Source organism: Chrysochloris asiatica, unplaced genomic scaffold, assembly GCF_000296735.1.
Source record: "Chrysochloris asiatica unplaced genomic scaffold, ChrAsi1.0 scaffold00038, whole genome shotgun sequence".
NCBI classification, from domain to species: domain Eukaryota; kingdom Metazoa; phylum Chordata; class Mammalia; order Afrosoricida; family Chrysochloridae; genus Chrysochloris; species Chrysochloris asiatica.
In genome coordinates this window covers 14912225-14939489 of record NW_006408556.1, presented here as the reverse complement: position 1 = coordinate 14939489, position 27265 = coordinate 14912225, and the positions used below count along the sequence as shown (strand labels likewise).

At 38.9% G+C, this 27265-nt stretch overlaps 2 protein-coding genes across 3 annotated transcripts in view; one reads left to right on the top strand and one right to left on the bottom strand.

Moving 5' to 3' along the window:
- Positions 1-18125, bottom strand: part of POLH (polymerase (DNA directed), eta) — a 47613-nt gene extending 29488 nt beyond the window's left edge. The window contains exons 1-4 of one of the 2 annotated variants that reach the window (XM_006860497.1): positions 17962-18125; positions 11298-11447; positions 10918-11052; positions 7449-7666 (exon numbers count right to left, since the gene is read on the bottom strand). In XM_006860497.1, coding sequence (XP_006860559.1) covers positions 7449-7666; positions 10918-11052; positions 11298-11443 — 499 coding nt within the window. In that variant the 5' untranslated portion in view covers positions 11444-11447; positions 17962-18125. The remainder of the gene's footprint in view (positions 1-7448; positions 7667-10917; positions 11053-11297; positions 11448-17961) is intronic. The other variant, XM_006860498.1, reaches the window with a different exon arrangement.
- Positions 18126-18528: 403 nt separating this feature from the next.
- The window catches only part of XPO5 (exportin 5), a 49337-nt gene continuing 40600 nt past the window's right edge, over positions 18529-27265 (top strand). Inside the window, exons 1-7 of the mRNA XM_006860496.1 lie at positions 18529-18645; positions 19829-19950; positions 20782-20854; positions 22477-22614; positions 22736-22918; positions 25848-25874; positions 27068-27253. Coding sequence (XP_006860558.1) covers positions 18541-18645; positions 19829-19950; positions 20782-20854; positions 22477-22614; positions 22736-22918; positions 25848-25874; positions 27068-27253 — 834 coding nt within the window. The 5' untranslated portion in view covers positions 18529-18540. The remainder of the gene's footprint in view (positions 18646-19828; positions 19951-20781; positions 20855-22476; positions 22615-22735; positions 22919-25847; positions 25875-27067; positions 27254-27265) is intronic.

Sequence of the window (27265 nt, the reverse complement as noted above, 5' to 3'; positions counted from 1 at the left end):
AAATACGTGGATATTGAGTAACATTCTGCTTAAAAGCTACTGGGTAATGGTGGTGGTGGCTATGTGCCACCAAATTGATTGAAACTGGATAACAACCCTGTATAGCGTTACTGAGGCTGTACATCTTTATGGAAGCAGAAAGCCTCTCCTTTCTCCCTTGAAGCAACTAGTAGATTTGAACTATTGGCCTTGTGGATAGCAGTTCAGCTCATAATCCATTGTTCTACCAGAATAAATAAAAAAAGAAATTTAAAAAGTCCATGAATCTAACAAGAACAAAAACACAACCTAGCAAAACCTTTGGGACACAGCAAAAGCAATGCTTAGAGGGCAACTTACAGCAATAAATGGACATATTAAAAAAGAATAAAGAACCAAAGTCAGCACCATAACCAACATCTCCAACAATTAGAAAAAACAAAACAGCAAAGTAAGCACACTGCCACCAGATAAAAAGAAATAATAAAGATTATAGCAGAAATAAACTAAACAGAAAAATAGAAAGAATAAACTTAAGAAGTTGGTTCTATGAAAGGGGTAATAAAATTGACAAGACACTTAAAATAAGAAGAGAAGAAGACACAAATAACATGAGTAAGAAATTATATAGGTAATGCCACAATAGAACAAAGGAAGCAAAAAGGATAATAACAATATTATATAGAACTGGACTCTAACAAATTTGAAAATCTAGAAAAATGGAACAATTTCTAGACACACAAGACCTGCCTCAGCTAACACAGACTGAAGTAGAACACTTGAACATACCTATACCTAAAGAAGAAATAGATAAAGTCATTAAAATACTCCCAACTAAAAAGGCTGGAGCACAGATGACTTTACTGGTAAATTCTACGAACCATTCAGAGAGGAGCTAACATCAATTCCAGCATTAGTAAGCTGAAATGGACAAGTACTGTCCTTTTAGAATCTGACAATCATGTGGTTTGCTATGCCAGAAACAGTCAATTCAAGAGGAATGGCGTAACATTCATCATCAAAAAGAATATTTCAAGATCTGTCTTGAAGTAGAAGGAGCTCTAGTAGCGTAGTGGTTACGAATTGGGCTGCTAATCTCACAGTCACTATCAGCTGTTCCATGGGAGAAAGATGAGGCTTTCTGCTTCTGTAAAGATTTACAGCCTGTACAGGGTCTCTGTGAGTCAGAACCGACTCCATGTTATATAACAACAACATCTTGAAGTATGATACTGTCTATGATAGGATAATATCCACACACCTACAAGGAAAACCAACTAAAACCACTGTTATACAAATTTACTTACCAGTGATAAGGAACTTGAAGAATTCTACCAATTTCCCCAGTCTGAAATTAATCAAACAAGCACTCAAGATGTACTGATAAAAATTACTAGTGAATGGAATGCAAAGGTTGGAAAATATGGCCTTAGTGACAGAAATTATGTTAGAGATCACATGACAGAATTTTGTAAGACCAATGGCTTATCCATTGCAAGTACTTTTTTTTTAACTTAGTATTTTTATTTATTAATTTATTTTAAATAAATACTGATGGAATACACAGGAATCAAACTAACTACATATCTATATAAAGAGATGATGGAAAAGCTCCTTTTCACCAGCCAAAACAAAGTCACAAGGCCACCTGCAGACTGTGAAACAAACAATTGTTTATATGCAGGTTCAAGCTGAAGCTGAAGAAAATTAAAACAAGTCCACGAGAGCCAAAATATGACCTTGAACATGTCTCACCTGAATTTAGAGACCATCTCAAGAACAGATTTGATGCATTAGACACTAATGACTGAAGACCAAAAGAGTTGTGGGATGCATCACTAACATCATACAGGAAGAGAGCAAAAGGTCATTAAAAAGACAGGAAAGAAAGAAAAAAACAAAATGGATGTCAGATGAGACTCTGAAATTTGCTCTCCAGCATGTTGGTTGGTTGGTTGACTGGAGTCAGTTCCAACTCACAGCGCCCCTACATAGGGTTTCTAAGGCTGTAAATCTTTACAGGAGCAGAAAACCTCATGTTTTTCCTGCAGAACTGCTGGCAGTTTCAAACTGCTAAACATGAGATATTTTAGCAGCCTAACTCGTAACCACGGTACTACCCGAGATGCTAAAGCCAATAACGAAAAGAAGTAAAAGAGTTGAACAGAACAATTCAAAGGGAACCTTGAGAAGACAAAGTATTATCATGAAATGTGCGAAGACCTGGAGTCTAAAAACCAAAAGGGAAGAGCACACTCAGCATTTCTTAAGCTGAAAGAACTGAAGAAAAAAATTCAAGTCTCAACTTGAAATACTGAAGGATTTCATGGGCAAAATACTGAATGATACATAAAACATCAAAAGAAGATGGAAGGTATACACAAGAGTCATTGCAAAAAGAAATGGTTGATGCCCAACCATTTCAAGAGGTAGCGTATGATCAAGAACTGATGTACTGATAAAAGAAGTTTAAGCTGCATTGAAGGTATGGGCACTGAAGGCTCCAGGAATTGATAGAATACAAATGGAAATATTTCAACATACTGAATGCAGCACTGGACGCACTCACTCATGTATGTGAAGAAATTTGGAAGACCGCTACCTGGCCAACTGACTGGAAGAGATTCATATCTGAGCCCAGAACAAAGAGAAGTGACCCAATGGAATGTGGAAATCATCAAATAATATCATTAATATCACATGCAAGTAAAATTTTGCTGACAATAATTAAAAAATGACTGCAAGAATGCATTGACAGGGAACTGCCAGAAACTCAAGCCAGATTCAGAATAGGACAAGGAACTAGGGATATCATTGTTGATGTCAGATGGATCTTGGCCGAAAGCAGAGAATACCAGAAAGATATTTACTTGTGCTTTATTGACTATGCAAAGGCTTTCGACTGTGTGAATCATGATAAGCTATGGATAACATTGCTAAAACTGGGTTTTGCAGATCACTTGATTGTGCTCATGAAGAACCTATACATAGATCAAAAGGCCAACTTATTCAAACAAATTAAGGAGATAATGAATGGTTTAAAATCAGGTAAGGTGTGTGCCCCGGCTGTCTTCTTTCACTGTATTCATTGAATCTGTATGCTAAACAAGTAATCTGAGCAACTAGATTAGTATCAGGATTGGATGAAGACTTATTAACAACCTGTGATATGCAGATAATACATATCTTGATTGCTGAAAGCGAAGAGGACTAAAATACTTACTGATAAAAATCAAAGACCACAGCCTTCAGTATGTGTTGCACCTCAATGGAAAGAAAACAAAAATCACCACTGACCAATAAATAACATTGTGATAAACAGAAATGATTGAAGTTGTCAAAGACTTCCTTTTGCTTGGCTCTACAATCAACACTCATAGAAGCAGCAGTCAAAAAATCAAACAATGTACTGTGCACTAGGCACATCTGCTGAACAAGAATTCTTGAAAATGTTCAAGAGCAAAGATGTCCATTTGAGGACTAAGGTGCGCCTCACCCAAGCCATGGTATTTTTAATGATCTCATATGTGGTGCTGTCAGAAAAGCACTCTACCATAAGGTCAGTTTAAACCTAAAGGTTGGCAGTTCAAACTCACCAGCCACTCCTCGGAAACCCTATACAGGGTCACTATGAGTTGGAACCGACTCAGCACTTAACAACAACATGCATGTGAAAGTTGGACAATGAATAAGGAAAACTGTAAAAAAATTGATGCATTTGAGTTATAATGTTGGAGAAGAATATTGGCAGTACCATGGATGACCAAAAGAACAAAAAACTCTGTGTTGTAAAAGCACAGCCAGAATGCTCCTTAGAAACTAGGATGGTAAGACTTCATCTCTCATACTTCAGACATATTATCAGGAGGGACCAGTCCCTGGAGGAGGATATTATGTTTGGTTAAGTGGAAGGCTAGCAAAAAAGGAGACCTCCCCCAATGAGATGGACCGGCAGTGGTAGTAGCAATGGGCTCAAGAGTAATCATTGTGAGGATGGTGCCACGTTTCATTCTTTTGTGCATAGGGTCACTATGAGTTGCAGTCAACTCATAAGCACCTAATAACAACAACAACAACAACATTTAAAACAGATACACTAAAGCAACAGATACATAGGGCACACAAAGATAGACTCTTGAAGTAGTGGCATTTCTATAAAACTGTACATAGTGAGAAGGATTAAGTGTATACTGAAGGTGAAATTGTCCATTTGTCTCCATTGTACACCATCAAGGAAGGTGTACGTCACTATCTTCATGCGGTGATATGAAAACTCTTCAACAATGCTTTGAAGCTTTAGAAAACAACGTAATGTGTAAGAAAGGTATATAGGTTTCAGAGAGTTAGTGAAGCTCCTGAAAACTGCATGCAAAATTATCTTATATGCATTTTTCTGCAGCAAGAGTCCTCAAATTTTAAAAGGTTGTTAAATGAATATGAAACTTACAGAATCAATGATTTAAAGTATTATTAAACCAATTCATAAACTTTAGTTTAAAAAAAACTTGAGGAATACAAGATACATATTATGTAAAATTTAAACTAAAAGAAAATTTTTATTGTGATAATTAAATTTCTGACTCTAGTCCCAGAATAAAAATCTTCATATGTTACTATAACTTTGTCTCCTTTATTGGTAAGCACATGCTTCTTGTCCATTGTATTTTCCCTAAAGAACTAAAATCTATAGCCTCCAGCTTGAAAAATCCCTTATGAGGATCAGAGAAGAAAATAAATTTTCAGTGTTTCTTAATCACAAGCTTTCCCAGGCATTTCTCTTGCTACCCTTTAGTACATAAAGGTGTATCTTACAACTGTTCAACAGCAAAAGGAAACATGCCTTTTTTTTTAAATATCAAGAACATGGACAATTAATTCCTACTGTAGTAAGAAATAAAAGTTAAACAGTTGGACTTTTTCTGGGTAAATCTATACTTTCTTTGAGTAATAACAGATTGCCTTACATTTAGTTTCCCAAGAAGTTTATTTGCTATAGATTTGTGTCCAGACAATTTCCTTTTGGTTAAAGTTCAACATTCACAGTTATCTACTGAGAGTTCTTCTAAATAGGAATAGTGTTACAAAATAAATAGTTCTAAAGATACATGTTGCAAACTAGGGGAAAACAGATACAATGTTTTAAATATAGTCATTATCAAAAAATACTAGAAAATGTCTGAGAAAGTATGTCAACACCTTGTTGAAAAGCCTCTAGATTTAGAATTCTTTGCTCTGGGAGATCCAATTAAATCCTACTTTCATAATATTTATGTTACAGAAATATGACTATTCTTTATGAAAATTCTCTTAGATCTAGTATCTAAAACCATCCTAATTTAATATTGACAAAAGAATGAATTATCAAACAATTTCAGACAAGTAAACTTTTGCTAAAGAGAATTCAAAAATAGTTGCAGCAGCGCACCAACAGGGAACTACCAGAAATTTAAGACATATTCAGAAGTGGATGTGGAACAAAAGATATCACTGCTGATGTCAGATGGATTTTGGCTATAAGCAAAGAATACCAGAAATACATTTACTTGCGTTTTATTGAATTTGCAAAGGCATTCAGCTGTGTGACTCATAATAAATTTTGAATAACATTGAGAAGAATGGGAATCCCAGAACACATAATTGTGCCCATGTGAAACTTGCATAAACCAAAAGGCAGTCATTTGAACAGAACAAGGAGATACTGCATGGTTTAAAATTAGGAAAGGTCTGTGTCAGGGATGTATCCTTATACCTAACTTATTCAATCTATATGCTGAGCAAATAATCTAAGAAGCTGGATTATATGAAAAAAGTAGCATCAGGATTGGAGGATTGCTCATTAATAACATGCAATATACAGATGACACAGCCTTCTTTGCTGAAAGCAAAAAGGACTTGAAGCACTTACTGATGAAGAGAAAAAAATACAGCTTTCAGTATGGATCACACCTCAACATAAAGAGAACAAAATCCTCACAACCGGACCAATAAGCAATATAATATCAACATCAAAATGGCAGGCAATTCAATGGAAAAGTAAGTAAAAATTATAAATAAGCAATTTACAGAAGCAAAAACTCAATTGGCTAGTAAGTATACGAAGAGATGCTCTACTCAGTAATCAGAGAAAAATAAAGCAAAATAATACTTTATAGCCATCATATTGGCAAATATTCTTTAAAATTAGATAATACCAAGTATAGATGAGGCTATAGAAGAAACCGGAGCTCTTTGGTGTGGTGCTGTGAGTTAATGTGCCAGACTGCAAAGCAGTTTGAACTGCAAGGTTGGCGATTCAGGCTCACAAGCTGCTCCTCGGAAATGCTATATACTATACAAGGTCGCTATGGGTCGGAATCGACTTGACGGCACTTAACAACACAACAATGAAACTAAATATATGTGTATACCCTATGGCCCAGCAGTCCCACTCTTGAAAACATTCCCTAAAGGCACCATTGCATAGGTTCAAAAGAGGAAACAATAGGGAGTTATAGGCAGCCAGTAAGTTAGTTCATCAGTAGGAGAATTATCTGTAGACTTTGTGGTTCCATACCTTGGAATATTTAGCTATAGTTCCCCTAATTATCCTCAAGTCAATACAGACACCTGGGAACTGAATATGTGTCAAAGTACAACTGTGCTCCATAGAGTTTTCAGTGGCTGTAATTTTACAGATTATCAGTCAGGATCAACTTGATGGCAGTGAGTGAAATGTATAAGTGTAATTTTATAAAAGTAGATCAGCAGACCTTTTTTCCAGGCGCTGAAGGGTGGATTCAAACCATAAAGCTTTTAGTTAGTGTAAGCAGTCAATAACACAGACATACATGAATAGTGCTCTAAAATCACCAGTGAAAGCAAAACAATGAGCTCTATATAGCACACCACCATCTTGTAAATTAAAAAGCAGATACAGAGAGTAACAGTGTATAATTTACAATACATGTCAAAAGAGATATATCAAATACAACAGTGGATACTAGAGTGGATAAGTGGAATGGGGAGGGAGTGGGGATATCCCTATGAAAGGGAAAAATAATATGAGAGGGACCTTACACAGCCCATCAGTAAAAATGTGTTAGGAACTAATTAGAAATTTTGAGAGAGGTTATTCCCTGTTCCTCAGGTTCTTCCTCAAATTCTCACCCTTTTTACAAATCAAGAAACCAAGAAACTAATTTACAACAATATTAAATTAACCTATAAGTGACAGAATTGCTCATTCACTGATAACACCAACCTGCCTTAGTTACAGTGAAGAGAAACGTGTTTTCACGTATTTCACAGCTTCTCAATAGCTACATAGTTGGAAAGATACGAAAATGTGTGCATCTTTCTAAAGTCCATCTTTGAGATTCATTCAGGTTGGAGTTTAAATTTTCTTTCAATCAACTGAAGAAGGATCAGCATGACCAAATAAAGCAGGTCCAAAGGCAGGAAGCAGAAGCAATATGATGCAATAGAAGTACCTTTCTGAATAGTCCCTTCTGCCGTTGTAAAGCCATGGGGCAACCCTTCAATGTAGGTAGTTGGCAACAAATCTGCTGAGATAGGCTGACCTTGTAGCTTTTGTAGTCTTTCTTGTACAGCACTGGTCAGATCGACATAAGCCTCATCGATACTGGCACGTTCAATTACAGCAAAACGAGACATTACCTCCATCACTTCAACGCTGGCTTCCCGGTACCTAAGAAGTATATGGATCATATGTATAGGCAGTAATTGGAGGCAACAACAAGATTGTTGACCTCATCCCCTCTCACACATAATGGAACAATAAAATAGTATGCAAAGTCTCCTGAAAGAGACCAATTAGAAACTCACACTGAAGGGGTGAATAGGCAAGCATGTAATCAATAACAGAAGCAAAGAAAAGAAGGAACTATGGAGACAAAAATTTTCAGGCTGAATCCAATACTATACACCAAGGTAAAAAGCATCTAGATCATGAACATGTCTTTGCAACAAGGATCTCTCAAAAGAGGAAAGAAATGTCTTCACACTAGTTTAACTAGAAAACATTTAACTATTATCTATTATTGCTGTAGGATCAGCACTAGACTCAGACCCACCAGCTACTCCTTGGAAAACTGATACAGGGGTTACTACTAGTTGGAACCAACTCAACGGTACTTGACAACAACACCACCCAGGCAATCTTCTGCTTCTACTTTTGTGTTCAAACAAGAGGTAACTTATGCACTGAATCAATGGACTTGAATATCTGGTCTTCCTCAGAATATTTTTACTGACATATTGGATTTTATATTTGTTACTGATTAGTTGGTTAACATAACTCACCCTCTCCCCCTTACCATACTAACCAAGTTTGATCATTTCTGGATACAATAACATTCAAATTATCAAACTCAAGTGTCTAGAATGTGGTGACTGATCTGGGTAGACAGATAGCCTTCCCCAAGGAATACCAACTTAATCATCTATCTTCTTTCTATCTGAACCATGAAAGCTTAATCAGCTCTTCTGGTCCTGTATGGCTACTTTTTTATGGCAATACATGGATATTTTCTTTGCTCTGCTTTGACCTTACTAGGGAATGTAAAGTAAGCTCTTGTTGAACCTACTTCGTTTATCATAGAAATGGAAATATTTGTACTCTTCACTAAGACTCCTGTGAAGACTAGTGTTAATTATTCTAAAACATACTCACATATGAGAAAATTATAGAAAGACTTTGGCTTTTTTTCGTTTAATCATTATTTGGGTTAGTCTTGTAGGTGGGAGACAGTAACTCACACATATACAGAGCAAGAAAAGAATTACAGAATTGTAATCCTTCACAGCCTCGAGGCAAATTAAGGTACTAAAAAATATATGAGTTTCATACAAAGGGCTTATATATATATGTTCCTGCAAACAATATTTTTATAAGCTAATTATTAAATAATTAGAAATTGTCAAGTCTTATTGACTGCGGTCTATAAGCTCTGTTGTTAGTTTCTATCAATCCTAATTTTTCTAAAACTGCCTTTGGTTACTGCTTGATGGAGGTTTTAAGAAAAAAAGGAAATGATTCAGTTTTAAGCTGGTATAATATGGCTTCTCAGAGTCACACTAAGAAGTCAACACTAAATGGGGGTGCTTACAAATGTTTGTGGAAAATTTCCATTATCTTCCAATTCAATTTTTCCATGAACTTTCTGAAGCCCCCTCAGATATTTGAGGGAAATTACATTGGCTACACCAGTATAAAACTCTATCCAATGCAATGTAGCATATGTCCACTAACTGAATTAGTCCTGCATTAGGCTTAAGTAAGCAATCTATAGTCAAATCCATCTTTTCTGGCAGTAATTCCAATAACTCCATTCTACCTTTAGATTTCTAATTAATAAGTGAATATTTCAAATCCTGAGACGAAGCATGATCCCTACACCATAACTACACAATACAGCACACTGTGAATATGTGGATACTGCAGTCCAAAATAATAGATTTATTGCTTCCTAGGTATGTGAAATTAAATTATTTCACATCTCTAAACCTGTTTCCTAGTACCTAAAGGAATCCTGGTGCCATGGTCAAACACTCAGCAGATATGGCAAGATGTGGCAGTCTGCTTGAGTAAAGATTATAGCTTTGGAAATCCTACAGAGCAATTCTACTCTGTCTTACAGGGTTGCTATGAGTTGGAACTGACTTGATGGCAATGGGTAATACTGACTAGAACCTAAACCTACTGTCACTGTGTCAATTCTGACTCATAGCAACCATATACAGAGTTCCCAAGACTCTAAGTATACACAGTTTTACCTTCCTCCTGCAGAGTGTCTGGTGGGTTTGAACTATTGACCTGTGATTAGCAGCCCAATGCTTATCCCACAACAGCACCTAGGTTCCTTGGGTAATACTTGTTGTTGTTGTTAAGTGCTGTCGAGTTGATTCCGACCAATAGCGACCCTGTTTAGAGTTTCCAAGGAGCAACTGGTGAGCTTGAACCACCGACCTTGCAGTTCAAACGGCTTTGCAGTCTGACACATAGTACCTACTCTATAACACTGTGAGATTTAAATGAGACACTGATGATAAAGAGCTTAACGTGTCTGGCATAATATGATATGCTCAATACATACCAGTTATTAGGATTATTATAATGGCTGGGGCTTGTGCCTACCTCTGACTTAGTTATGCCTATACAGGTTTCCTGTTCCAAGACTGAACTTCTAAAATTTGAGGAGAGACAGCTAGGTTCAAAAACAAAGAAGGTAACCTTTGAGACTGGAAAAACTTAGCTTCACAATCAATTTAATTACTTATTTTAAAAACTTCAAATTTTTGACTTGAGACCATGGAGTTTTTTCGGTGTGTGTATGTGTGTGTGTGTGTGTGTGTGTGTGAAGAGACATGCAATATAACATTTGACATTTCAACAGTCTTCACATGTACAGCTCAGTGACATTAAATATGTTCACCATGTTTAACCATCACCGCTATCCATCCCTAAAGTATACAATCATACTCAACAGCTCAGTGTCCCCTAAACATCAAGATATAAAGTTTTAAGGGTAACAACCAACTTCTAAACAATTAGGGAAGCAAAAGGGTGTCAAGGGCAGCAATTGTTATAGGTTATAATGGCTCTGGGAGTCTTGGTGTGGCGCTATAGGGTAAGTACTGGACTGCTAATCACAAGGTTGGCAGTTCAAATCTACCAGCTGCTTCTTGAAAACCCTACTATACCAGGTCACTATGAGTCAGAACTGACTTGACAGCACTTAACAACAATGGCTCTGAACTATTCCTGAAATGAAAAAAACATCTGTTTTCTCTTCAAGTCAACAAGATGGCTGACCAAAGGGAACTTTTTCAGCTATTATTTATTTACACACAACAAATGTGAACACCAGTTCCTAGCTTCATGGAATGTTATATTTCCAACTCTTTTATTTCCCCCCTTCAACAATCTTTTTTTCTTACTTGGTGAGATTGGCTTTCCCACGGGACTCACGAACTTGGGCCAGAAGAAGATCTGGACATAACTTCTTAGCATCATCTGCCCACATGTTTCTAGTGACTCCGAAAGCACGAGCTTCATAACTTACTGCAATTATTCTAAGGTTAGAAAGAAAGGGAGGAACAGAAAAATATGATTACAAGATGGCAAACAAAAACAATTAGAAATTTAACAACATTAATAGGCTATAAACACATGTAACAACAGTACAAACTTTTTGGCCTTAGATGACATCATTCAATCACAAACACAGCAGTTCAGAGATCTTAAACATAAGACCTAGTTTGTGTTACTATACATCAAAATAGTAATTGATGGCTACAACAATAACAATGACACATACCCACCACCCTTCCATGACTTGTACTGCACAACTGCACAAGGCTTATTCCTTAAATGAGGATTTTGTCGCTGCTCCACTTGAACAAAAAAACAGTCCATGTCCACCAAAGCAACTACCCGATCCTGTCCAGGGTAGTTGGTAGCCATTTTTCTGTAAAGCAGTATTTATAGACAATTAAAAAGGATACCTATTTGGCAATGGATTCTTAAATACAACACCAAAAGCGCAAGCAACAACTACAAAATAGGTAAACTGGAATTCATCAACATTCATAACATTTGTGCATCAAAAACATTATTAAGAAAGTAAAAAGATAACCTACAGTATAGGAGAAATATTTCAAAATTATACATCTGAAAAAAGTTTAATACTTTGACTATACAAAATAATAAAGACCCTATTAAAAAATGGCAAAGGACTTAAACATTTTCCCAAAGATATACAAATGGCCAATAAACACACGAAAAGATGCTTAACATCATCAGTCATTTTCCAAACCACTGCCATCAAGTCCACTCAGACTCATAGTAACCCTAAAGGACAGAGTAGAACTGCGTCAGAGTTTCCAAAGACAGTGTTATCTATATAGACTGCCACATTTTTCTACCAAGGAGCACAGCTGGTGGGTTTGAATTGCTGATCTTTTTGGCTAGTAGTCAAGAGGCATCCTACATAGGGTTTCCAAAACTATAAATCTTTAGGGGAGCAGACAGTCTTATCTTTCTCCTGTGGAGTGGCTTGTGGGTTTGAACTGGCAATCTTGAGGTGAGCAGTCCAATACCTAGCATACAGTGCCACCAAGACTTCATTAGTTGTTATTGTTGTTGAGTACTGGTGAGTCACTTCCAACTCATAGTGACTCTGTATAGGGTTTCCGAGGAATGCCTGGTGAGTTAGCAGTCCACTAGTCACTGTTGTTGGTTTAGTGCCATCATCACTAATTTTAGCACCTATCATTGGATCTTGTTATTGTAATGTTGTTGGTGGTACAGTGGATCACTTTTATATGCCCTTTATAGCCATGGTCTTGTAACACCCTTCAAATAATTGGGTGGAAATATGCAGATAAGGTATTTGTGGTCTGGTAATAACCACAAGGTCAGCAGCTTGAATCCACCAGTCACTCTGTGTGAGGAAGATGAGAATTTCTGCTCCCATAAAGATTTACTGGGGCACTGTGGGTTAATGCACCAGACTGCAAAGCCATTGGAACTGCAAGGCCAGCAGTTCACACTCACCAGTTGCTCCTCGGAAACCCTATATAGGGTCTCTATGGGTTGGAACTGACTTGACGGCACTTCACAACAACAACACAAAGATTTACAGTTTCAGAAATCTAAGACAGGCTTGCTCTGAATCAGAACCAACTCTATGGCACACAACAGAGAACCTAGCCTAAGACATCCCATAATCTTGGGTAGTGTCTGTGAGTTCTGTGTAGACACTGCAATGAGTTATCAAGCCCATCAGAGAATTGGAGAGTGCCACAGGAGTGAATGCTAGTGTCAGAGTCGGTAAGAAGGTTGGAAGAAGAGAGATGTCTGACCTCACTTCATAGAAGTCAGCCTCAGACTAATGGTGATGGTGATTTGTTCTCCTCATGAAGTTAAAGGTGGTCAAATGTCTCTGCCACACCGTTTTAAAAGTTTTAATGATGATTTTCTATCCATTTATGCAAACTTTTTGTTTAACCCAGAACAAACTTTACTTACCTTTATCTGCTTTCATACAATCACTCACATATACTCATACCTGTCATACTACCCGAGCTCCTTAATCAATAGAAGTAGGTTATCAAAACTCTTGTTGATGCGGTTGTTAGGTACTGTCTAGTCGGTTATGACTTATAGAGACCCTATGTATAATACAACAAAACACTGCTGGGTCCTGCGACATTCTCACAGTCATTTCTATGTTTGAGCCCTTTGCTACAGCCACTGGACCAATCCATCTCCTTGAGGGTCTTCTTCTGTTTCACTGACCCTACACTTTATCAAATCTGATGTCCTTCCCTAGGGACTGCTCCCTCCTGGTAACATGTCTGAGGTGTGAGAAATGAAATTTCACCATTTTGGCTTCTAAGGAACATTCTAGCTGTACTTCCTCCAACACAGACTTCTGTGTTCTTCTGGAAGTCCATATTTGATATTCTTCTCAAGTACCATAAAACAAATCCATCAATTATTCTACAGTCTTCATTCTTCATTGTCCAACTTGCACAAGCATGTAGTCTACTGAAAATACTATGGCTTGGGTCAGGTACACCTCAAACTGACTTCTTTGCTCTTGAATACTTTAAAGAGGTCTTGCAAGCAGATTTTCCTAGTGTAATATGTTATTTGATTTCTTGACTGCTGCTTCTATGAATGCTGATTGTGCCTCCAAGCAAAATGAAGTCTTAAATAACTTCAATCTTTTCTCCATTTAACATGATGTTATCTATTGGTCCAGTGGTAAGGACTGTTGTTTTTTTTACACTAAGGTGCACCCCATACTGTAGTCTGTGGTCTTTGAACTTCATCAGTAAGTATTTTAGTTACTTTTCTCTTTCAGCAAGCAAACTTATATCATCTGTATATCAAAAGTTGGTAATGCATCTTCATTCAATCCTGACCCCACACACTTCTCATATAACCCAGCTTCTTAAATTATTTGCTCAGCATACAGATTGAGTTTGTTGTTACTAGGTGCTGGTGAATCGGTACCAACTCATAGCAACCATATGCACAACAGAATGAAACACTGCCTAGTCCTGCACCAACTTCACAATTGTTGCTACACTTGAACCCATTGCTAATGCCACTGTCCAATCTATCTCGTTGAGGATCTTCCTCTTTTTCACTGACCCTCCACTTTACCAAGCATGGTTTCCTTCTCTAAGGATGGATCCCACCTGAAAATATGTCCAAAGTATGAGAGATGAAGTCTGGCCATTCTAGCTTCTAGGGAGCATTCTGGCTGTACTTCTTCCAACACAGATTTTTTGTTCTTTTGGCAAACCATGGTACTTTTAATATTCTCCTCCAACACCGTAACTCAAATGGATCAATTCTACCATCTTCTTTATTCCTTTGTCCAATTTCACATGAATAAGAGGTTATTGGAAACACCAGAGCTTGGGTCAGGTACACCTTAGTTCTCAAACTGACATCTTTGCTACTGATCATGCAAACTTCTGAGAACAAATAAAACAATACTGAATACTGTTTAAGGACACAGATACATCAAGATATGGGTGGTAGACTGGAAACACGTACCTTACATACTTGAGAATGGGTACAGACTAAAGTCACTGATCTAGAAGAATAAGATTAAAGCCAATATAATCACCAAACCCACTATCATCAAGTTGATTCTGACTCATAGCAATATTGGGTGTCCGAGGCTGTCGATCTTTGTTGTTGCTGTTTTTGAGTGCCATCAAGTTGGTTCCAACTCATAAAGACCCTCCCTATATACAGTTTCCAAGGAGCAGCTGGTGGATTTGAGGATAGCAGTTCAGTGTTGATCCTACAGCGTCACACCAGGTTACGGGAGCAGAAAACCTCATCTTTCTCTCAAAGAGCAGCTGGTGGATTTGAGCGGCTGACCTTGAGGACAGCAGTCCAGCGCTGATCCTACGTTGTCACACCAGGTTGCAGGAGTAGAAAGCCTCATCTTTCTCTCAAGGAGCAGCTGGTGGGTTTAAACTGCCAACTTTGCAATTAGCAGTCTAGTGCTTGTCCTTCAGCTCTACTTGTTATTGTTGATAAGTGCAGTCAAATTGGTTCTGACTCATAGCAACCTTGAATAGGGTTTCCAAGGAGAGGCTGGTGGGTTTGAACTGTTTACCTTGCGGTTCAAAGTAACCTTGAAGTTCAGTGCCTTATCCTACAGTGCTACATCAGGACTCCTTAAAACTAAAGCATTGGCTCCCAAATTTTGTTGTACACTGGTATCGCTTGGAAGCCTTAAAATAATACTGATATCTGAATTGCACTGTCAGATACTCTAATTGGCATGGGATGTTTTCTGAACGTTGTGATTTTTCAAATCTCCCCCAAGGTGATTCTAATAGGCAGCAGACGTTGGAAACCACTAACCGGAAGTAAGTAAGATACCCAGGGAAACAAACACCAGTGATTTGTGATTTAAATATAAGGAACAGGCTATGCAGTTGAGTAAGCATACAGTTGTGTTCTAAAAAAAAGTTTTTCAAAAATTAACATTTACCTTGAAAAAAACTTGCATGCAACAGCAAAGGAAAAAGTGGAAAGAAAAGCAAAGAATGAAGAAAATCATAGTCAAGGCATTAATTCTTTATAAATTCCTATTGACCACTTGCGTAAACAGACAACATGTGAGATTTTGAACATAACATGTCAGAAATCCCTTTACCTTGAAGTGGCAATTCTGCAGTACTGGAACAGATAATGGGAGAAAAACATCTGCTTCCATAAAGATTTACAATCTCAGAACCTTAAGGAGCAGTTCTACGCTGTCCTCGTGGTGGTGGTTATGTGCCGTGGAGTCAGTTCCAACTCATAGCCACCCTGTACAGGGGAGGCTGTAAATCTTTAAGGAACAGAAAGCCTCATCTTTCTCCCACGGAACAGCTGGAAGTTTCAAACTGCTGACCCTGAGGTTCACAGCCTGATTAGTAACCATTACGCTACCAGTCTGTCCTACTGTTGTTGTTAAGTACCATGGAGTCGGTTCCAACTCATAGCAACCCTCCCTGCACAGGGTTTCCAAGGCTGCAAATCTTTATGGGAGCAGAAAGCCTCATCTTTCTCCCGCACAACAGCTGGTAGTTTCGAACTGCCGACCTGGAGGTTAGCAGCCCAATTCGTAACCACTACACTATCAGAGCTCCTTAGTCTGTCCTATAGTATCCTATAATCAGAATCAGATAAAGCCATAATAAAGATAGTAAATACATTGTAACAAAAATAACCCCACATATCTTATTAGACACAAATATCAGAAGTGGAATAGAAATAGGCTGAATATGCAAAAACAAAAACAGATATGCAGACGTTAAAAGATAATGATGCTGTTGAAGTTTTCAGTTTAAGTATTTTGCTGGAGGAAGCAAGAGCTTTTGAAAGATGAAAAATGAAACACACTCTGCCAAAACTAAGCTTTGGGAATGAGGATTATGTTAGTTTGAAACTGTACATCTAGCACTAAGCAAACTGTCAATACTTCACAAATGTTGAATAATTGCAATAGTTCATATTTAAATACAATCCTCACAACTGGACCAGTAAATAACATCATGATAAACTGAGAAAAGATTGAAGTTGTCAAAGACTTCATTTTGCTTGTATCCACAGTCAATACTCAGAGAAGCAGCAGTCAAGAAATCAAGCAATGTGTTGGATTATGCAAATCTGATGCACAAGACCTATTTAAAGTGTTGAATATCAAAGATGTCAGTTGGAGGACTAAGGTGTGCCTGATGTAAGCCATATTTTCAATAGCTTCTTGAGCATGTGAAAGTAGGGCAGTGAACAAGGAAAACTGTAGAAGAATTGATGCATTTGAGTTACAGTGTTGAAGGAAAATATTAAAGGTACCATGGGCTGCCAGAAGAACAAACAAATCTCTGTTGGGAAGAAGTCCAGTCAGAATGCTCCTTATAGGCAAGGATGACAAGACTTCACCTCTCATACTTCGGACAAGTTGTCAGGAGGGACCAGTCCCTGGAGAAGGACTTCATGCTTGGTAAAGTGATTGTTGTTATTGTTGTTGTTAAGTGCTGTGGAGTTGGTTCTGACTTATAGTGACCCTGTATAGGGTTTCTGAGGAGTGGCTGGTGAGTTTGAACCACTAACCTTGCTGTTCAAACCAACCTTTCTGTCCAGTGCTTATCCTATAGCACCACATCAGGAGTGAAAAATAGGTAGACCCTCAACAAGATGGATTTACTCAGTTGCAGCAGCAATGGGCTCAAGCCTAACAATGATTTTGAGAATGGTGCAGGACCAGACAATGTTTGGTTCTGTTGTACACAGGGTCATTGTGAGCTGAATCCAACTGGACAGTACCTACAAGCACCACAATCTTGAAATATCTTGATTTCTCCCAATATGTGAAGTTCTGGTGTGGTGCTGTAGGATTAGCACTAGACTGCAAACCACAAGGTTGGTGGTTTAAACCCACCAGCCACTCCTCAGAAACCCTATATAGGGTCGCTCTATTAGTCAGAACTGAGTTGATGATGGCACTTAACAAGAAACAACATCCCAATATGTCCAAACAAGTTTGGTGCCTAAGAGGTGATACCATCCAGGAAAGTACAAGCAAAGATGAAGATTTAACAACTGCAGACAAAAATATTTTTCCTAAACATAAATAATTATAATAATCCCCTTACAGGACAATACCAGGGTTTTAGTTATTTTTCTTTTCACTTAACTTCGAGCCCAATTACCAGTAGCGTAGTGGTTACGAATCGGGCTGCGAACCTCAGGGTCAGCAGTTCGAAACTATCAGCTGTTCCGCGGGAGAAAGATGAGGCTTTCTGCTCCCGTAAAGATTTACAGCCTCGGAAATCCTGTACAGGGTCGCTATGAGTCGGAACCGACTCCACAACTTTATTATAAAACCAATAGCCAAGGCAGGATGAAAAGTCTAAAAACAGTGAACTGTGATACTGAACAGTTCTAAACTCACTCACCAATGGAATAAACACCTGGCAGAACTGTCAACGGCGGAAGCCACAGTTGCAGGGCTCGGTGTCTGCTGGAAGGAAGATGAAAGGGTATTGAATATCTTGTCGCCTTTCCAGGAGCCAGTCCAGTAAGTTCAGACAGAGCTCTAGTCCCCGTGACGACGAAGAAAATGGATGAAGGATTGTTGCCTGGTAGCGCCCTCACAGGAGAGGGGGTGGTGGTGTTCATTCAAGGACTGGGCACTCAAAAAACAAACCCTTCTGACAGATCAGACCGCGCGCGCCGAGCAGGGCAGTTGACGAGCCTGCGCACCGCGGTCCTTCCGTCGCCAGCTCCGCCCACCGAAGGTAACCGTCACAAGGCTGCCGCCACTTCCGCAGGCGCTTGCGCAGTGTCGAGTCTGGCGCGTGCGCAGCGCTGGCTCCTTCCTGGCTTGGGCTTCTGCTGCTCACGCTCCTCCCCCTGCTCCCCATCCCCCAGCCCAACGCGGCCCGGTACCAGCTTGTGGTCCCGCCTAGGGAGAGCTCCGCGCCTCGTGCTCTAGGGACGGTCGTGTTTTGTGTTGGCGGCGCGTGGCGCTAGCCATGGAGATGGATCAAGTGAACGCGCTGTGCGAGCAGCTGGTGAAAGCGGTGACGGTCATGATGGACCCCAGCTCCACCCAGCGCTACCGGCTGGAAGCCCTCAAGGTAGCCAGGGTCCTGCCACCACCCGGGCCTAGTCCGAGACCCTACCCCTATCCCAGTCTTCCAGATCTCCTCCAAACCCTGGGGGTCCTTCCCTGGAGGCCCTCCATGCCTCTCCGAACCCCCACCCCCGCCTCCGCCCCACCCCGCCGCCTCCTCCTTGCCGCGACTGCCCTTTACTCGGGACACTCCAGCCCCTGGCTGCCCCTCTCCACTTCGCACTACCCTCTCCATTACTGTTCCCAGCTTCTATTCACTCCCGTCCGCGCCACGAGTCTCCCCATTTTCCCCACTTCTGGCCGCACTCCAAATCCCCCATCCCTTCGCCTTCCCTTGGCGCACGTGCTGATCCCGCCCCCCACCCCAAATCTCTTTCTTTCTGGTCTTTCTGGCTCTGAACGCTTCCCTGCTGACCAGCCCTAACCGAGCTCCAGCCCCTTTCTCTGTGTGTTGGGCATTTCTGGGCTCCTTCATACACAAGCACACACCTTGTGATTTTTAGTGTGCGATATTCTTAGACTGTTTTGCGCAAAGATGAACTTTTTACCACTTACTTTGCATTTTAACAAGGGCAATTTGGTTTCCTCAAAGTAGTTTTCTTGAGTCCCTCTAGTCCTGGGACTGACTCTCGAAATACTATTTCGGATTCCTTATACAAATGGGGATGCTAATAAAAACAAAAGCTTAAGTGATGCAACTTCATAATATAGCGCCACTTGGAGGAAAATTTACAGTAGATGGGTATACACGACAGGATTTGAGATTTGGAACAATTGAGTTCTATTAGTTTGTTTTTTAGTATGGAATACTTAAAAATTGACATGAAAATTAGAGATAATACAATAATCCTGCATTATACCTACCACCTAAATTCAGTGGCTGTAAGTTCTAAATACAGTAGGATATGTTAAACTCTAATAAGTCCTAGGAGTTGTCATTTTACTGCTGTATATCTCAGGTATATCTCTAACAAACAGTTTTTTACTCCTGTAGGCCTTCATTTTAAAACTTAATAATCTGAAATCATCAAAGTAAAAGAAAAATGCTTATAGTTTGTTCATTAATATAATACTGATTTGGGGTTTTCTGCAACTTAAAAAATATAGCTCAGATTAGAATTTAATATAAAACTTAGTTTCTACTTTCTCTTAGCTCTCAAGAGAAACACTAACTTTTCATATTTCAGTTTTGTGAAGAATTTAAAGAAAAGTGCCCTATCTGTGTCCCCTGTGGCCTGAGGCTGGCTGAGAAAACCCAGATTGCCATCGTCAGGCACTTTGGCCTTCAGATCCTGGAACACGTTGTCAAGTAAGGCATCTTTGGACTTTACCACTGAAGTATGTGAGAGAGCAAATCTTAATTTCTTAGCTAACTTGTGATGATGTTCTTTAGGTAAGTAGAAAAGAGCAGTCCTCAAGGAAAAAAAAAAGGAATGATCCCCAAGAGGTTATTAGAACCTCATCCAGGGCTTAACCTTTCTGCTCTTCAGTATCATCATCCATGTACAGTGCCTGGCCACATACTAAGCATTTAAAAAAATATTAGCTGCTCGTCATTCAACCAGATTGTATTAAGCTCCTACTATATGCCAGAATCCAGGATAAAGCACTGGACCACAAGGTTGGTTCGAACCACAAGGTCAGCAGTTTAAACTCACCAGTCGCTCCTCAGAAACCCTATATAGGGTTGCTATGAGTCAGAACCGACTAGATAGCATTTAACAGTAACAACTATATGCCAGTAGACCTCAAAGCCTTTTTAGAATTTTGCAGTGTATCCAAAGCCAACCAATTGCTACAAAGTCCTTTCCATCTCAGAATGACTCTGTAGGAAAGAGGATTTTTGAGACTAAATCTTTATAGAAGCAATGGCCCATCTTTTTCACATGGAGCACCTAATGGCTTCAAACCCTTGGCCTTTCAGTTAGATGGGCCAGTGTTTGACCCACTACACCACCAAGACTCCCTATACATATGTAAAAGCCCAAAGTCAAACCCACTGACATCAAGTCAATTCTGACTTACAGTAACCCCTTACAGGGTCTTTGAGGCTATAAATATGGGAGCAGAAAGAATCAAGAGTCCGTCTCTGCTGAAGAGAAGGCTTGTAACCTAGCTCTCTCTCTCTCTTGGTGGCCAGGTTTCGATGGAACAGCATGTCTCGACTGGAGAAGTTCTATCTGAAGAACAGTGTCATGGAGCTGATGGCAAATGTAAGGAATGGTTGGTTGGAAGACTTGTGTTTCCAAGGTAGCTTAGACAAAATGTGACTTCTTCAATATAGTATTTGTGTAAAACTTGGTTGGTTCTGCATAGGTCAAACAGCATATTTTACATAATGTTAAATATTTACCTTTATGGTAAAAAGGACTACCATTATAAGAAATCATAATTTATTATATTTCCCATAGTAGATTTTATTTCATCCCTTCTGTGTTGACTTCTGTTTTTAAATGATAAAGATGGGGCACAAGAGATTAAACATTTTCAGTAAATGAATGGGTTCTTAGATCTAGAGAATTGAAATTTTGCTGTTTGTTTACTTTTATCCCTGACTACTGTATGTGGAATCCTAGTGTGGCGCTATGGGTTAATGGTGCTATATTGTAAAGCCATTTGAACTGCAAGGTTGGCAGTTCAAGCTCACCAGCTGCTCCTAGGAAGCTGTACAGGGTCGCTATGGGTCGGAATTGACTCGATGGCACCTAACAATAAAAATGCTGTATGATGTAGTCCTGGTGTGGTGGTGTAGGATAAGCACTTGAACTGCTGACTACAAGGTTGGTGGTTCATACCCACCAGACGCTCCTCAGAAACCCTATACTGTATGATGCTAGTAATAAGAATATATGCAAAATGAATTGTTTCCACAGTTACACTATGACTTTAAACATTTAAGTCCACAGCTTTTTTTTCCTTTGTTTTAAACAAATAGTATGAAAGATAGATTTCCTATCCTTTTCATTTTCTTAAGTATAATGTCTTTATTAGGAAACAAAGAAATCCTTTAAAAATCACTAATTTACTGAAGTTGTGGTGTGGTGCTGTAGGATAAGCACTGGACGGCTTAACAAGATCAGCAGTTCAAACCCACCAGTTGCTCCTTGGAACCCTATATAGAATCACTACGAATCGGAACTGACTTGACAGCACTTAACCACTACAACAACAATGAACTTATTTAGCTAGTATTTGTTTGGGGCTAGTTCTGGGGAGACTTAATAGAAATCATAAGTCACAAGTGTTGACATCTTCAAACTTCAGAATGAGAGACCTAATAATGGTCTTTCTATAACTTCTAATCCTAGAACTCCTGGTAAAATATTCAATTGCATCTCCACACTCTATTATATTATCATCTCAGTGTACTTGTTAGATGCTTTTCGAGTAGGTTCCGACTCATAGGGACCCTGTATAGAATTTCCAAGGAGAGAATGATGAATTTGAACTGCTGACCTTGTGGTTAGCAGTCCAGTGCTGATCCTACAATGCCACACCAGAACTTTTCTCTACTATTCATCTCTTATTTCTGTACTCTCCCACCATCTTAATAAAATTAAATCATATGAGAGTTTCTACAGTTGGCAAAGGAGAACTATGATGTCTTCCTTGTTCTGCATGACAGCATTTTCTCTGGTGCAACCCTCACTTAAGCTGTACGTAGGAAGAATTATTAGAGAATGCGGGACAAGTGACTCAAACATGATGAACAGGTTTGTTTGCTATGCTTAGGTTAAAACCATGCCTGCTTATAAGTTTTATACTCTTTTACAGCCCAGCATTGTTCCAGGAATTCGTTCTTACCGATCTCTCAGTATTTCTTGTTCTTTTTCAGGGAACATTAAACATTTTGGAAGAAGAAAACCATATTAAAGATGTTCTGTCTCGAATTGTTGTAGAAATGATCAAGCGAGAGTGGCCTCAGCATTGGCCTGACATGCTAATAGAATTGGATACTCTTTCCAAGCAAGGGGTATGAAATACAGTTCATTCAATATGCTTTTCTTGGATCTTCAAATTTTTAGTGCTTTTTGAGAGTTGTGGGGCATAGAAATCACTTTGTTTAATTAAATAGCTTATTTCTGTTGGTATAGGAAACACAGACAGAATTAGTGATGTTCATTCTTTTGCGACTGGCAGAGGATGTAGTGACATTTCAGACACTTCCTTCTCAGCGAAGAAGGGATATCCAACAAACACTAACCCAGAACATGGAAAGGATCTTCAGTTTTCTCCTTAACACTCTTCAGGAAAATTTAAACAAGTACCGGCAAGTGGTAAGGAATACCCTACCCCAAGAAAGTTCTATTTCCTAATGTGAGTGGTTTTGTTAATCATTTTTTAAGGCAATAATCCTTCAAGGATCATCAAAAGAAAATGCATCTTGTAAAGTGACAAAGAAATTGGGAGATCATAGGAAAAAATAAACTGATTTTCTAACAGACTCATTTCAATGAGTTTCTTTGCTAGTGAAAATGATTTTATAGTAAGGAAACTTAAATAATATAAAAAATAAAGGCTAATTCTTAATATTTGAAAACTTGAGTTTCTGATCAGTCAAGGTGGTATCTTTGTTAAATGTAATAGTCCTGGTTCCTTTTGAAGTGGACATGGTTGCACTAAGTTTATCTTGACTACAGTGATCCCTGGTATTTTCATTTTTCCCTTCTGTAGAAAAGGACCAGCAAGATAGAGTCCTTTTAGTTATTATCAATTTTGTAGTGGCCTTTCATAAGAAGACAGTTTGAAAGTTCCATTTAGTACACTGGTTCTCAGCCAGGGGGCCATTTTCTTCCACAAGGAGACATTGGGCAATGTCAGGAAACATTGGTTGTCACAACTGGAGGTTGCTACAAGCATCTACTGTTTATAGACCTATGATGCCCTGCCCTAAACATGCTATAATGTATAGGACATCTTCCTGCAACCAAGAATTACCCCACCCATAATGTCAGTATTACTGAGGTGGGAAGCCCTGATCTAGTACTTATTTTGCAAAATAGAATGAATGTGATTGGCTCTTATGCTCATGGCAGCCTCATTAGGTCTTTTTTCAGAGAAATGCTAGGTACTAACACAATTGCCAGATGAGGAAAAGATAACTATGAACTGTTAGGTGAGGAGGAAGGGGAGGAAGTCAAAGTGAATACTTAACGTATGCCATATACTTGTTTGACACTTTATATGTTATATAGTGTGTTGTTATGCAAAGAATGTGCATTAGATGGTTTGTGCTGATGTAGGCAGTTCAAACCCACCAGCTGCTCACAGGGTAGCTATGACTATTAACTAACTCAACAGCACTTAGCAACAACCATATGCTTTGTTTGTTGTTGTTTTTTCCCTTTCTGTTTTGCGAGGAATCTTATTGTCTGGGAAGCTTAACATTCCACAAGGAAAAAAGGTATTTCAACTTTGTGGGATAGTAATCTTAAGTATTATCTGCATAAAATGAATTGAGAAATAACTTTGGAATTTATGAAAATTGATATGGTATTGATAGAATACTAAAGGAGCTAGGACCTATAGAGCTGTAAACATTTTGAAGATCCATGATCATGCGTTTTACAAGAAGAGCATTGCAGCTTTGTAACATTAAGAATGATCTTTTGTTCATTGGCTATAATTTTTTTAAGTTCGAATTCATTTCTAATACTTTTTTTAAAGTTTGAATTCATTTCTAATACTTTCAGATTGTGAATGCTTAGGTGTCCTAGAAATCTAGCCTAGAATATGTTACCAGACTGAAACAAATTAGAACATATCCACTGTGACTCCTCTCTTAGCCTTGGCTTCAGTTCTTCCCATCTGCTAAACTAGGATACCGCTTGTGCTCAGGACCAGAGCACACCAAAAGTTGCTTTATATACTGTCAGTTTCTAAGTGTACTCATCATTCCTTCTCAAATCTCTTCACCTTCACAACTGGGGCATGAGTTGAGTGATCAACAAAGATGGGAGGAATAGACTTGCTCCCTTTATCCTGCACTGGTCCCAGGAAGCATGGATAGTCTGAATGGGAATAAAAGTCTGAATGAGGGTATTCGTTGTCTCAAGAACGTAGAGGTTGGTCTTTCCTGTCGTCTCTTGGCTGCCTTTCCCTCTTAGGCAGCATCAGTAGATGCTCTTGGCAGGTTCTTCTCATGTCTGCCCTGTTAACACTTCTTGGCCACTGATGATGAAAGCTTAATACATGCTCCTTATAAACAGTTTATTTCTGAAAGTTGAGAGAAGGAACTATAAAACAAATTCTTATGATCCCAGTGGTACTAAGTGTCCAGGTATTTCAGAAATTGTTCTTCCTACTTACAATATTTCTCCTTTAACTGTCTTCAGTTGTTGTTAAGTGCCATCAAGTCAATTCCGACCCATAGTGACCCTGTATAGGGTTTCTGAAGAGCAGCTGGTGAGCTTGAACCGCTGACCTTGCAGCTCAAATGGCTTTGCAGTCTGGCACATTAACCCACAGCGCCACATAGAAATTACCCTTAATTTTCATTTCAGGAGTTCCTGAGGAAAATAATTTTGTATGTTTATAAGTTATAAATATAGGTAATATTATAGAAGTTGAAATGTATGGTTAAAAACCAACTATTAAAAAAAAAAAAGCCAACTATAATTATACAACATTTACTGAGTAAGCAATATTTGGATATGGTTAGGGTGCTGCTATGTTTTGTGCATCATTTTTCCCTAGCTGTGACTATATACACATGCTCGGGAATTATATGCATATGAGTTTATGTCTTTCTTTTTCCACTCATATTGTGTCATTTCAACATACCCTTGCCAGTTACAGTTTCTTGGTATTTTACTATTTACATTTTACAAAATGGTAATATTTTGTTTTAACCTGTATTTCTTTTTATTACGAGCAATGTAGAGCCTATTCATTGTTCATCTGCTAGTCGTATTTCTTTATAAACTGTTTGCAATAAGGCTGTCTTTGTGAATCTTAATGTTCTCTGAAAATTTCTATGAGTTTTTTAAATATATAATTTTTGTTTCAATATAAAAATGAAATTATCTGTTCTCCTTAGGGGAGTATCAGTTGTATGTTCTCAGTATTATATTCTTTTCCAAGACTAAAAGTTGTATATCATAATTATTATAATTTGAAGGCCTCATATTTCAGGGTAGGGGAAAGAAGAATTGCCTAATCTTTTGCTTATTAAAAACACTGGCTCTTATTTGAATTTTCTTTCAGAAGACAGATGCTTCTCAGGAATCTAAGGTAAGAGCTCTGTGTGGAGTTAGAGGGAGACTTTGAAGGTTTCAGGTAGTAGAGGGATACATGATCCTACGAAACCAAAACCCAACCCATTGCTTTTAAGCCGATACAACACGTAGCGACATGAAAGGACAAAGCGGAGCTGCTCCATAGGGTTATCAAGAATGTAAATGTTTACAGAAGTCAACTGCCACATCTTTTTACCACATATAGAAGCTGGGTAGTTCAAACCAATGTTTCAGTGAGCAGTCCAGCACTTAACCACTGCACAACTAGGACTCATTTGCATACACCTGTTAAGTGGTGTCCCATTGGGTGCAACTCATAGAGACCCTGTATAGGGTTTCCAAGGAGTGGCTTGTGGGTTATGACCTTGTGGTTAGCAGACCAGTGCTTATCCTATAGGATCATTTGCATACTAGGATCTTTGCATACATCTGTTCTTGTTAAGTGCCATCTAGCCGGTTTGACTCATAATGACCCTATATAGGGTTTCCGAGGAGTGGCTGGTGGGCTTGAACTGCCAACCATTCAGCTCAAACTGACCCTGCAGTTCAGCACATTATCTTATAGCACCACACCAGGACTACGTACACCTGTTGTTGTTGTTATGTGCATGGAGTCAGTTCCAACTCATAGCAACCCTACGTAGGATTTCCGAGGCTATAAATCTATAGGAGCAGAAAGCCTCATCTTTCTCCTGTGGAACAGCAGGTAGTTTCAAACTGCTGACTGTGAGATTAGCAGCCTGATTTGTAACCACTACGCTACCAGCATATACCTTGTTGTTGTGAAGTGCCGTGGAGTCAGTTCCGACCCATAGCGACCCTGTATAGGGTTTCTGAGAAGCAGCTGGTGAGCTTGAACCACTTACCTTGCAGTTCTAACGGCTTTGCAGTGTGGCACATTAATCCACAGCGCCACACCAGGACTCCTTGGAGAGGGCAAATTCAGTCATGATGGGAGGCATGTAAAATGACAATATTTGAGATTTCTGAAAGAGACAAAGTAATCACACGTGTCAGTAAGTTCTTATCGATGGATGCTAAGATTGCCAGTGTTTTAGAAGGAGAAACCATTGAGCCCCTACCATATAGTGTTAATAGGTTAGGATTAGAAAATAGGAGCTTATAGACTGCTGCTCTTGTCTGCTAGTGAGGACTTTTAATGGTTAAAAATTTTTTTTTTTCATATAGGCCCAAGCAAACTATCGAGTAGGAGTCGCAGCACTGAATACTCTAGCAGGCTACATTGACTGGGTCTCCATGAGTCATATTACTGCAGAAAACTGTAAACTCCTGGAGATGCTGTGTCTGCTGCTGAATGAACAGGAACTTCAGTTGGGAGCAGCTGAGTGTCTTCTCATTGCAGTCAGCAGAAAAGTAAGTGACATT